Source organism: Haematobia irritans, chromosome 1, assembly GCF_050003625.1.
Source record: "Haematobia irritans isolate KBUSLIRL chromosome 1, ASM5000362v1, whole genome shotgun sequence".
In the NCBI taxonomy this organism is placed as follows: domain Eukaryota; kingdom Metazoa; phylum Arthropoda; class Insecta; order Diptera; family Muscidae; genus Haematobia; species Haematobia irritans.
In genome coordinates this window covers 107,966,399-107,980,359 of record NC_134397.1, presented here as the reverse complement: position 1 = coordinate 107,980,359, position 13,961 = coordinate 107,966,399, and the positions used below count along the sequence as shown (strand labels likewise).

At 34.5% G+C, this 13,961-nt stretch overlaps 1 protein-coding gene and 1 long non-coding RNA gene across 3 annotated transcripts in view; both read left to right on the top strand.

The window, feature by feature from the left end:
- Positions 1 to 9,465: 9,465 nt before the first annotated feature.
- On the top strand, positions 9,466 to 10,152 carry LOC142241086 (uncharacterized). Its single transcript, XR_012723481.1, has 2 exons — positions 9,466 to 9,542; positions 9,608 to 10,152. It is a non-coding gene; the product is annotated as an uncharacterized LOC142241086 (long non-coding RNA).
- A 1,176-nt stretch (positions 10,153 to 11,328) lies between these two features.
- Positions 11,329 to 13,961, top strand: part of LOC142221622 (uncharacterized) — a 199,725-nt gene continuing 197,092 nt past the window's right edge. Inside the window, exon 1 of one of the 2 annotated variants that reach the window (XM_075291377.1) lies at positions 11,329 to 13,164. In XM_075291377.1, coding sequence (XP_075147492.1) covers positions 11,619 to 13,164 — 1,546 coding nt within the window. In that variant the 5' untranslated portion in view covers positions 11,329 to 11,618. The remainder of the gene's footprint in view (positions 13,165 to 13,961) is intronic. The other variant, XM_075291375.1, reaches the window with a different exon arrangement.

The window sequence follows — 13,961 nt, the reverse complement described above, 5'->3', positions numbered from 1 at the left end:
TATTGGTCCCCCGAACACAGCTATTTAGACACATGATTGTTACGAATACAATTTCAAAGAGGAATTGGAGAAAATGTTGCAAAGAAACCTTCCAACAAGCAAAATAGATAACGAACGTGTGTGAACTTAAAGTCGTGCACTTTTATCTAATCAAGAACAAGAGGCAATTTGGACATCTTGTTATAATCTCAATCTCTCAATCTCTTGAGTACATCAATCGAAAGGCCAGAAACTAGGCTTTCAAGCTTTGTATAAAAAATCATTGGGTATAATCGAAGAGTGGGATAGAACGAAAATAACAAAAAATTAGGGTAAAAATTTTCTTTTTTTATTTATATCTCCCAAACTAAATTAAATATTAAAAAAAAAATATTTTTTGCGTATAAAAGTGCATTGAATAAGCGTTCATATAATACCAATTTGTCCAGATTGGACAAAAAACAAAAGATATATATCAAGTTTTTATTGACCCTTTGGAGGGCTATATCTCAAGACCCGGGTACTTCCCCCGGGTATGGGTCACTTTGTTGGAATCAGCTCACCGAATGACACAACATTTATTAATTTTAAGTAATTCGGTGAGGGGCTCATAAACTGCAGTTGCTCCCATGTCGTTAAAGCTGTTGCCGAATGTGGTAAGACACCAGTAGTAGAGCGGCTGGCGTTTTATTCTTAACAATTATTAGTGTCCAGTGCTGTGTGAGCTTTGATTGCAAAACAATTTAAAAACTGGTAGAAAAAACTTTTCAAAACAATTATCATGAATGCGTGTGTGTAAACAATCTAATCAGCTGCTGCGTAAGTAAGTAAGTAAGTAAATTTATTTGAGACTTTTTTCTTTTCGATTACAATGTTGATTTGTGTTTATCGATAATTTTATGGAAAATTTAGAACTATATCTGTCTTGTTCTAATACACAATATATGGGGTAAAATAGCAACATGCTTTTATGAATGTATCGATTGTGCACATAACATGAATGGAAATAAGGCTTGCTCCTTGCCTTTACTGTTGCTTACAGAGCGTGAGTGTCTGTGAAAATAAATAAATAATTTAATAATATCTACATCCAGAGAAATGGTTGGTTGCAATTCGATCATTAAAATGAGGAAATGATGTCAGTAACTTATTTTTTGTTACAAGAACAATGTTTTGATTATTTTCCCCATTATACATCCAACATGACCATAAAAAAGTTCACAGGATCAAAACGAAATTCCCATAACCATTCAATTGGTTACAATAACCAATGCCGATAAATTTGGTTTTATGCTGCATAAAATTGTTGAGCTAACCACCAGCATAGTGAGACCTACATCATGGGAATCAACAAATGGTTGGTACAACCAAAAGTTAAGTATACTAATAGAATCTTAGTTCAATTATAGGACGGGCGTAAGGTAGTTGTTGTAACAAATAAATATTTATATCAACATCGACATGGTAAATGATATGACGCTACAAAATTTGCAAAACGGGGAACAGCATTTACTTGGTAATTGTCCGCAATACATTGAATAAAGTTTATCCCATAGAAAAGAAGTTGCCTTCAGGTAAGTATCGCACCGTTTTATAAAAAAGGAATATTACAAAAGTTTCCATAAAAATTGCAGGCTTCATACACCAACAAACACAAATACTTTTTACGGCAAGCGAGCTTTTTTTATTGTATTAAGCATACAGGACAAGTCTAAGTCGATCTGTATTTATATCTAGAGGATTAAGGAAGAAATTTCTGGCAAGTATATATTGAATCAGGTTCTGTAGTTTGACCACATAATTGCAACCTAATAACCATCTGTCATTGGTATACAAATATTACCTATCATATATTGTAAATTGTAATGTAAATTGATCTCACGTATATGTAGATCAAAAGCCTTTGTTGTTAGCACCTTTTGTATTTATTTTCGTAGTTTATTATGATTGTAAATCTTGTAATAAATTAATAAAATCTCAATATAATCTGCCCTTTCATTTAATATTGGAATTTGCTTAGGATAATAATTAATATGAGATTGCGACAACCAATGCAAAGTTGATCCAACATACTACTATGCAGTTACAATTGCCAAATGTTAGTTGTGCTGACAGATATCATTGATAGTTGATGGAACCACCTGCTTTCGGTTGGCAAATAATTCGGTTGAGGCAACGAATTTGTTTTCTGGGTGTACAACTACATAACGCTTAGGAACGATATAACAAAATTGTATGTTAGCAACGAAAGCTAGCATAATCGCTAATTATAGTATAGTGGTAAGTACGTTTACATTAATATCACAGTTTGATCGAATATGCTGTTTGCATTTTATAGGTACATTGGTAGTAAAAAATAAGTGTACAGATCAATTGCTTTTCAATACGATTATGTTTATACAAAATTATTTGTAAATATTAGATAATTGTATGTGTAGTAATTATTTATAATTATGCTGTTTTGTATGAGTTCCAGGATAAGATTTCTGGTAGAATTGTGGTAAGATGTCGTTGGCTGATTCATTGTCAAGTGTTTCGTTAATGATGCAACAGGTGAAAGGTAAGTTGAATCAAACCAATGTAAATTTTGTTCTATATTAAAAATTGTTGTCAGCAGATCGTTTTCGTGTGTGGCTAACCTCTCGATGAATGATAGCTGGAGTTTGAAGGCGTATCTGCAGAGTGGTTCAATCCCTGATAATTCGTAGATGTGGGAATTGGAAAATTTCTTTTCGCGGTTTTGATAGTGTTTGTTCACGCATTTTCTCGGGACTTTGCGCTCGAGGATTTCCAATTCATTGGCCACTGTTGGTGATATAGTGAACCAGATTGGAAACCCGTATAATAACATCGGTCTTATAGAGCAACAGTTTTGTTTTAAGGTAAGTGTTTGTTACCCAATATAAAAGAAAAGGACCCAAGTAAACGTTTTGTCTTTTGCAGTGTTGATCTGTGATCGTTAAATTTGAGCAGCGTGTTGAAAGTGACCCCTAGGTATTTTATGCTCGTCTTAAAGGTTATTTCAACATCATTTAGAGCGAGTTTAAGAATTTTACTCTCAGGGACTACAAACCTGGGGCATTTGCCAGAAGCATTTCTTATGCATATTGCTTCGGTTTTTGAAGCATTTATTGTTATACCCCATCTTTGGTAGTAGTCGTTGATGAGGTTGTTGTAGCCCTTTGGAGTTGGTATTTTCGAGTTTTTCGGGAAATAAGCATACTCCAAATGGGGGTTTGCAGTCCTTGGACAGGGTTGAAAACCCTGTGTCCGCCCCGGACCGTAGACCCGACTGCAACGAGGGCGGTCGTTGATGAGGTTGAGGTGTCTGGCTGCTTTTTTAAGTGCATCTGCTGGAGAAATACTATGGGCATAAATTAGGCAATCATCTGCATATAAAATTGCTTGAGAACCATTATGGACATGTGGAAAGTCATTTAGGAAGATATTGAACAGGTATGGTGCCAGGACGCTACCTTGTGGTACCCCACTATTTACATCTCCGTAATTAGAGGAAGTTCCTTGGATGTCAACAGTGAATTTTCGGTTTGTGAAATAGCTGGTGAGTATTTTTACAATGTACGGGTCAGTTTCCAGTTCAGCAAGTTTGTATAGAATACCCATGTGACATACGGAATCGAATGCTTTTTGAATGTCCAATGCAATGGCAACAGTGCAGTTCTGCATCCTCAGGTTTGATGTTATGTCATTGTGGAATTTCAACAGGGTGTGTTGAGTGGAATGACTTTTTTTGAATCCAAATTGGAAGCATGGTATGGGGTCAATGATGAAATCATTTACGATTTTTTCCTTTAGAATATGTTCAAAAAGTTTCCCTGTGTTGGATAGAAGTGATATTGGACGGAAATCAGCCGGATCAACGCTAGTAGGTTTTTTTAAGGGCAATACTTTTGCCACTTTCCAGGCCGAAGGAAAGTATCCATTATTTATACAATGGTTAAATATACAGGTAAATAATTTTATCGTAGTACATGGAAATTTTTTAATGATAAAATTGGAAATTCCATCTATGCCACTTGAATTTTTATTATTTATACGCTGGATAATACTTGCGATGAGTATTGTATTTGTAAAATGAAGATTATCAGCGTTATGAAATGCGTTGAAGTCTTCGTTAAATGCGTATATGTGAGAAGCTGAAGCTCCGATCTAAGCGGGTACTTTTGTGTTGAAATCCGGTACAGGATGAAGTGGAATTGTACGTTGGAAGACTGTGGAATAATATTGTTGGAAATGATTGGCAATTTCACTACAATTTGTGGAAATGTCATTATTAATAACAATTTGGTTACAAAATGGGGATTTTGTTTTCCCCGTTAAGGCCGGTACTCTGTTCGGTTTTCGCGTTGAAACTCCATACAAAACCAAAACATGCGAAAAACTAGCGAAATTTTTTCCATTTGTGGTACTTTGTTTTTTTCGAGTTGAAAAACTGACGTAACTCGCGTAGTCAGTATTTTCATAACATGGCTCCATTTGCAATGTGAATTAAGAAATAATTTATTTATTAAACTGATTTTTGTGAATTTATAACACAAAAGTGGATCTGAATATTATTTAAAAATGTAATCTGATGATTGATAAAACAAAGTATAACATGGAGTTGTATTTCCATAATAAACGAGCAACAATATCTAGCCGCTCCCTACTATATGGTAGAATATAAATAATGTACATATATAACATGAAATTTAAACACAAATGTTAACAAAATAAAAGCTTTATTTGGTGAATTATATTTTACAATCGTTTCATTTGTACTGGGCATCGGGAAAATAAACACAAAACATAATTTCAACAAAAGGAGGCACAGCAATTGATGTTCCAAAACAAGCATTAGCACTTCAACCAACATGTATAGTACCGAGGTAGCAATGAATGGAATCACAAGAATTAATTGCTATGTTCCAAAAAATAACATGCAGCACTGTAAAATTAGTTTTTTTTCCAAAGATATTTGTAAAATTCTTCTTTTTCAAATTATTTATTTTGTATGCGTGTGTGTGTAAATCGAGCCACTAGTTGCGTATGTATATCCCTGCCAGCATTTCAAATTTTCATTTCATCCTCATCGCTACCACAGACTCGTAAATGTCACCACAACCATCGCGAACTGTGATGGAGGAAGCATATCAAAAAGTACAAAATGTACATGAAAGTATTTTGCCATCACAACATTTAGATTTTTTGTGAAACGCCAAGCGCAACCAGCTTGTTATATTTTATTTAAATAAAAACGAAAATAAAGTTCTGAAAACATAGATATTACGCTTAAAATTGTGAAAGGTATATGGTGAACAATTTTCGACTCCATCGAAAATAAACAAACTGGCTGATAGACGCTGCAATATGTAACTTGCTACTTAAAACTCAACATCATTCTTTTATTAATGCAAAAAATTATGTTAAATGTGATGAGATAAACCGAAAAATGTTATATTTATAAGAAATTATAAATGTTTAATCAAATCAATAAACATCTACACAATCGTGTTTTACTTGACCACAATGATTCTTCTACAATTACCTTAAAATGCACTTTTTCTGATAGTTTGCAGGGGTTCTTATTGGCGTCCTTCGAAATTGATCTAAAGGCACCTAATAATTGCACTGATGAGAAACGTTTTCGTAGTAACTTGGCGTGGTACAACTTCTCAATAGTGACGGCGCTTTTCCGACGAGTTTTTGATGTCGTATATGATTGTTTTCGACGTAGTGGGGATTCTTTGAAGCGCCCCCAAATTCAAAAAATGTTGGCAGGGATGTAATCATTTCGTGACAGTCTGCGATGTTGTCAATACATTTCGACGAAATAAACGCAAAAAAGTCCCAAAATGGCTGTTTTTTCCCCTCAAAATATATTGTCAACACTATCATTTTTCAACGCGAAACAATGATTGAGTGGAACTTTTTTCGCACCAACAAACAGAGTACCGGCCTTTATTTTATAAATTTCCTTGAAGGCGGACGGACCAGGATTTATATTTTGTAATTTTTGCTTGCATTTTTCAGCCTGTTCAATATTGACTGATTCTTTAATTATTGTTTTCAGGAGTTGAATTGGCTTAGAGAGGATAACATACTCACTACTTCGTCTATTCCCAGTGCGATGGAAAATATTCTTCAATTGCTTTTGCCAGTTGTGTTTTATTTTGTACAGCTTTTGCGTCCTTTCTGACAATGGGAATTTGTTGTTGTCAATTTGGATTTGTTGAGAGTGTGAGTTATGTATCATTTTGAAATTTTCATTAAATTCGTCAATTAAATAATCGATTTCATCATTTCCTATGTTGTCGTTAAGCTGAGGTAGTAGGCGATTTGAAGCTGAATCCATGTCACGGCGAAAATTCTCCCAATTGGTGGTTTTGTAAGAAGTAATAGCTGTCGGAGTTCTCAAAATAAGACCAGTATGATCCAATTTTAAGGTGATTTTAATTGGAAAGTGGTCCGAAAAAGATGGTAATGTTGATATTTGGTAGTTTGTCGCGTTACTATTTATCAGGTTTGAGCTGATTAAAAAATGGTCCAGGAAGGAGGGACCATTGGGGTAAGAAGGCGAAGAATGACAAAGACGGACGATATCCAATGGATGATTTTCTAGCCAGTTAAGAAGAATTTTCCCGTTTGAGTTCTCGAGGGTGTCACCCCATGATGGATTTCTTGAAATACTGTCTTCGCTTCAGACTTTGGCATTTTGGAATATTCAGAGAGGAATATATTTACCTCTTGTTCGATTGTCAAATCTTCTGGTTCAAGAAAAAAGGCACTCAATTTCATAAATTGTTCGATGACAGACGGTTTGGTATTGTAACGCTTTGATGTACAGTGTGTGCCTGGAAGAGGTCAGCAAAACTTTGATTTGGAATTATGTATAGCTTTTTGAACGTTATTTTTGGCAATGGTGCGCTCTTCTGCGGCTTTGGCAATTCTTTGCTTTCTGGCTGCAGCATATTTTTTGTAGGTTGGACAGCCTCGCCAATTAGCGGGATGCCCTTTTTCATTACAGTTATTGCAATACGGTTCCACGTTGTCTTCTCGATTTCGCTGACATTCGCCAGGATTATGATTTTGGTCGCATTTAACGCACCTATATCCAGAATTACAATTACGTGAGATGTGTCCCCATCGTTGACATCTACGACATTGAATTTCTGATCCTTTTTTCTTAGGTTTTTCCCACTCAACAATTTGGTTTTGTAGACCGATGACTTTAGAAACATCGCTTATGTTCTTTCCTGGGAGAAGTGAGACAAGAAAGAGACCAGTGTCAATATTGTTCTTTAAAGAATTTGCTGAAGTAAATTTTACTACATTTGCTACAGTATCTGGGACGACTGTATCTAATTCAATTTTTATTTGCTCAATTTCAGTGTTTGATGTGAGGCCTCTCAACACCAGTGCGGTTTGTTTCATCTCCTTCGGAGTAAAAGAGTAGGAGTGGATGTTTTTTTCTCTTAAAATTGCCATCATTGAAGAGTGGACAGTAGTATCTGCAAAATAAAGTTTGCTTTTATTTTTGTTAATGTTTTTAACTTTAAATGAAAAGGTTGGTATAGTGTTTCGAAGAGTATCGACTAAGGTTTTTATATCAACGTTGTAAATAAAGATGGGTGGACACCATTTTGGTTTTCCCGTGTTAGTACTATTGTCGTTGTTACTTTTTCTTTTTGGTGGGGCTTTAGAACTAGTGCTGGCGCTTTCAATATTAACATCGGCTAATACTTCTAAGATGCCAAACCTGTTTTGATCAATTGGTTTGTAATTCATTAATTTCTCTGATAAATCAGGAATTACAATGTCCGAAGGGCCTACTGCATTTTCCAGCCGTTGCCTCTTGCGTTCATTTACTTGGGTAATTGGTTGTTCGTTTTTGTTGTTGCTGGCAGCGGCTACTTGTTGATGTTGTTTTGATGTGGGTATTTCTATCTCTATCACGTCACACTCCATGTCGTGAGGAATACGGCCACGCATATTCTTTGCAGCTTCTGCAGCAGAGCAATTGGTAATAATAAAATTTGCAAATAAAATTAAAATTTTTTCCGCGAAAAAAATAATACGTCTGTTTGTGTTTAATGTTGCCACCTTTTTCCTCAGCTGCTGCGTATACATATGTAATAATTTTATGACGTTTGGCGATGTTGTCAATTAAATTTCGGAGAAATAAACGCGGAATAGTTCCAAAATGGCTGTTTTCTTCCTTCGAAATCTATTGTCAACACTCTCAGTCTTCAACGCGAAAGAATGGTTAAGGGAAGTTCTTTTCGAGTCAACAAACGTAGTACCCACCTTTAAAGTGAAAACTAAATCAGTAAAAAAGGCATAAAATTATACATATATGTTGCAGATTTCACTATAAAGCTGAGTACTATGTTCCGTTTTCAAGCTGAAAACCAGCCAGTTTTCACGGTTACTTTTTTAAATTAATTAGTTCACAAATATAAAATGCTTCGCAATTAATTCCTTGTATATTTTCCATCCACTATTTGACAAGACTTGATAAAAATATAATCGTCTTCATATATATTTTTGTAAATAAATGCGAAATTTTTGCTTTGAACATTTTTAAACGCATATTTATACAACCCTGGACTTTTCGCACGACAAAAAAGCAGGCATATTATTTCGCATAAATAAGTTAACATCCCTGCGTTTGAGACCCTATTTAAGACTAGTACTAAGATAACGTTTTCGCACGAAAAACTGTTATACTCCATATAAAAAACGTTAGCGCGGAATATATGCGAAATCTTTGTTTTGGGCATTTTCAAACACATGTTTATACAACCCTGGATTTTTCGCACGAAAAAATAGACAGGTATATTATTTCGCATAAATAAGTTAACATCCCTGGGCTTGAGACCCTATTTACCGAGATAAATGAAGATATTCATTTTTCGCAAAAACGAACTTAGTACTAGGCATTACGGAGATAGATGAAGATATTCGTTTTTCGCAGAAACGAACTTATTACTAAGCATAAGGTTTTTTGTATGGAGTATAACAGTTTTTCTTGCGAAAATGTGATCTTAGTACTACCCAATAAACACAGGATGAGCGTTTTTCAAATGCAACAACTTTTCAGATTGAGGGTAAATATAATTTTCAACATAAATTCAACTTGACTTGAAATAGCTCATCTTCAATACATCTTCAAATTGTTTGCGAATTACTTCCAATTTGCTAAAATGTTGACGAAATCTTTGAAAAGGTGTTGAAGATAATATGAGAAAACTTTGACAAAACACTACCCTAAAATGCAACGAAAAAACCATGTGGTTTTCAATACTTATTTGTGCATCGAAGTTCGTGGTCTTGCAAGAAATTAAAAAAATGGAAAATTTTAGACAAATAACCAAATAGTTTTTAAAATAGGTAAGTGAAAATAAAAAATGAAATAAAACTTTAAGGAAGTCACTAAATGTATATCTCTTTGCAGAAACCTAAAATCTTTAGATGCTACGTTCTTGAAAACATTAAAAAGCTGACCGATGAAAAATGGTGGACAATTAACTGGAACTGCTTCAAATAGTTTATAATAATTGGTACGTCAATATGAAAAATTTAATCAACACTTTAGAGAAGTCACTAAATTTAAATCTCTTTGCAGAAAACTAAAATCTTTGGATGCTACATTCTTGCAAACATTAAGAAGCTGACCAATGAAAAATGAGTGGCTTATCGACAAGAAAAAGTTTCCAGAAACATTACAAGTGCAACCAATTAAAATTGTTATAAACAACAAATTGTTGAAATCAACAACTTCTGGATGAAAATGTGCATCACATCGTCAGTTTAATTCATATGCTATTATCAGTTTAAAGTGGATATTTTGTGAATTCCTTTTGCTGGAAATCAATTCTAACACGCGGTCCAGTACGTTCCTAATTTCAAATTGCCCGCAGGTTAATAAATTTTAATGCTGTTTTATGACACCAAAAGGAAGGAAATCGAATTATCAATGCAAAAGTGTTTACTAATAATGTTTAAGATATTTAAAGTTTTGTTGGTTGTTTGTTTGTTTTGTTCTTATTTGTTGATATGTTTAATAAGATTATTATTTATCAATTGGTATTGTAGTGTATTATGTAGTGTAGTGTATTATTATATATTTTATTTTGATAAAAATGAATAAATTATACAAAATGCATAGAATTTTGGCTTTGACTTTCAATTTAAAGTGGGGATATCATTCATACAAATTTAGGTTGAAAAGTATTTGCAACGATGTTAATTTTGAATTTGACTCGCATCGAAAATTGTTTGACAAATTATTGAGTAGCGATGCATTTCAATTTGAGGATAACACTTGAGATATTATTGCTAATGTGTTGAATTTCACTGTTGAGGGTAATGTCTGTTTTTTGTTGAGAACGCGATTTTCTCAACAATTTCTCAACATGAATATTACCCTAATCCTTTGAAAAAATGTTTGAAAAATTGTTGAAATTTAGCATTTTTCAAACGTTTGTGTTTATTGGGTAGGCTTAAACTCGAACTTAATACCCACCTTTAAGTGTAAAGTCTGTTTTGTTGAGAACGCGATTTTCTCAATGTAAATATTCCGTAATTATTTGAAAAAACCCTTGAAATTTAGCGTTTTTCAAACGTTTGTGTTTATTGGAATTGTATTGAAGATATTGATATTAGGGCTGTTTTCTTTCAGCACTGGATGCAACATTTGTATGGGCTATCCAGAACATCGTTGCACTGGTGTTCCATCCAGAACATCTCATCAGTGCAAGTCGCGCCGATGTTGCCAGATTGTATTTTGATAAAGTGACGCTTCTTCGATTCACAATAGCAATTTATTGTGACTATTTTATCGAAAAACATGAAATTCAAAGTGATACAGTGTCATAAATAATCGCAGCAGTAAATATTTATTACTTCAGATTTCACTTCTTTTCTGTGATTGTTTTTAAACAGCTGATGACAGAGTTGTATATTTTTGGAGATGTCCTGGATAAACGAGTACTCTATTTTCTTTTAGTCCTTCAAGGCTTAGGGTATCCAGTGCTAAAAGAAAACAGCCCTATTGAGAACTCATTTATGGTGGGTACTATGTTCGGTTTTCGAGTTGAAAACCACTTTTTTCGCGATTACTTTTCTTTAAATAATCAAAATTATAATTGATAACAAACTTATTCCTGTAACGTCTTGTCGAAATCTAGAGGAACAAGAAACTGCGCATCAAGTGAGTCAATTTATCTGCTTTGTATTGAGCTGTTTTAATAAAGTAACCACGAAAATTTCAACGCGAAAAGCGAACATAGTACCTACCTTTAATTGTAACAAGTACTCAAAAAATTAGTCAGAAACGAGTACTTGTAATCAAATACTCGTTACTTTCGCGAAGGTTTATAATCAATCCTAAATAATCAAAATATTTATTAATTGCAATATTTAATATATTTAAAACAGTATGTGTTAATCAAACAATTCTGCCTTGATATGCGTAGTTACAAGCCTTTGTAAACTGTTATATATTTGATCAACTGTGTGATTGTTTGCATTGAATACATACAACAGTGTTCGTCGTGGAAAGAGAGTTAGAGAGAAAAAGAAATAAATGCAGAAAGAAGATTGTTTTTGTCTTCGAGTCACCACGTAGTACGGTAATGTCAATACCATCGAATAATGATGGAAATTCTGTTGGAGATGATTTTTATAGGGGTGGAATTAACCCTAATACACCCCCACAACCAATCCAGCAATATATAAGCAGCGGTGTACAGACGCAGTCTGGTCACTCTATTGGGCAACCTCCGCCACAGTTTGTGCATTGGACAAATCCTTTAATAGGTGGATCTCCATTTTTGCAGCAGCATCATCCGCCGCAACAGATTTTCAACGATGTGTTATTTAATATACAAGCTCAGGCTGCATATGCCCCAGTTTCTTCGACGACTCAGCAAGAAACGTATTCGGTGCTTAGAGTAGGCAATGGAAACTTCCTAAAAATATACCATTGCCCAGACAATGCCATGGGACCCATGCCTGGAGAAACGTCATTCACTCCACTTCATCCATACAACCAACAACCTACACCACAGCAACAAACTGCTTTTCATCACATCCAACAGCAAGCACCGACGACATTACAGCCGACGCCGCAGACTACGTCTCATTTACCTCCAAATTCCAATACCAATGGAGTTCCACAGGTTTTCAATAGTTATGAATTGTTCTCAAGCAATACATTTACACAATTGCCAACAGCGGAAATGCCACCAATACTCTTGCTTGGAACAACTACAAATAACGTAGAAGCTGAGCAAATTTCTATTTCAGAAGAATTTAACGAGGAGCATATAGAAACGCAACAACCAGTGGCAAACGTAACACCTATAACAAATAATAATTGGTTGGGAGTAAACCCTCCCACTGTTCTTTGTGAGCAATTGGGAAATTGTCAACCAATCCATACTGAGGATGAATATCTTGCCAAAACTAAGCTAGATTCTCCAAACGAGGAAAGTGTAGTAAAAAACGAAACCCCCGACGTGATTTCAGAAGCCCCTCTTATTGCCAAGCGTGAGCTGTGCCAGAAGAACTCTTTAAAAATTCAACCTAAGGAAAATACAGTAGTCATAAAATCATCTGTTCTAAATCACAAATCTGAGATTCCTCGGCAAGATGCGCCAAAGAAACGTATAGTGGCCGAGGTTAAGCCCATGCGTATGACATACTCTGATGTTTTGAGTAAAGTGAATAATCAGACGCAAAAAAATAAATCTGCTTACTCAGTAAATGGTCAGCAAATTACTCATAATTTAGCAAATAACAGAAATCAACAGAAAACTGCTACGAAAGCATCCTCTTCGCCGGCATTGGATAATAATGCCACTAATTTCCTAAATCCCCGTCGAAATTTGGAAGACTTTTCATCGTCTCGAATGTCAACGAAAAAGTCTCCTACGCACGATAATAAAGAAAACAGTAATCAAACACAAGTCCTAAATAGTAAGATGAGCAAACGATCTGCTGGTGCAGGCGCTATTCAAATCAACGGCAACAATTCTTCAAACGTTAACACATGCAATAACAGTATGGTCAATAAAAACTCAACAACGTCAGCTCAAAAGATTATAATGAATAATAAAACAAATGACTTGCAACAGCAACAACAAAAGAAGCGTGTTACCAAAAATATTGATAATCAAGGTATGTAAAGTAAAATGAAGGAATTTGATCAATTTTTCCTAATATAAATATATGTAGTTACCGCATAGACCTCTGTTAAGTAAAAAATATTTTAGGTTTTTTAGACTAAAACTTAAAAGAGACATAATTAGATTTTATAGGTTAAATCTTTCCCAACAAACTGTAGCACTAGATTTTACAACATAGGACTGTTGTATTATAATTGTTGTTCCAAAGACGATAATTTTTGAGATGAATGTGAAAGTCATTAAAAAAATTCAAATAAAAATTGTTGCGCGAAATACTAAACTGTTAAAATAAAGAGAAAAGCGCCCTTGAAAAAATGAAATAAGTATTTGGATTTATTAGGTTGTTAGCCCGAAGTTGTTGAGTAACAATTACCAGATCTCCGCCTTCCTAATTAAAAGAAATATTTTGGATTGGATTTCGTCTTTCGTGGAAAACTATCGATAGTCGCACCATTCGATATTTTCAATAGTTTCAATAAAAACTATCGATAGGTTAGGTTAGGTTAAAGTGGCAGCCCGATTACGATTCAGGCTCACTTAGACTATTCAGTCCATTGTGATACCACATTAACTAAAAATACCTATTACATATGGGCTCGATTATTTTCTTCTGTTGAACCAACCAGATTGTTCCAAAAACATTAGCAGACTGCTTAAGTTAACGTTTTCCAGGTCCGCCAGTAATCTGAAGCTATATGCCCCTAAAATTTGCTTACGCCTTACACAAAATGCAGGACACTCACACAAGAGGTGTTTTATTGATTCCTTTCCCTCCGCATCATGACAGCT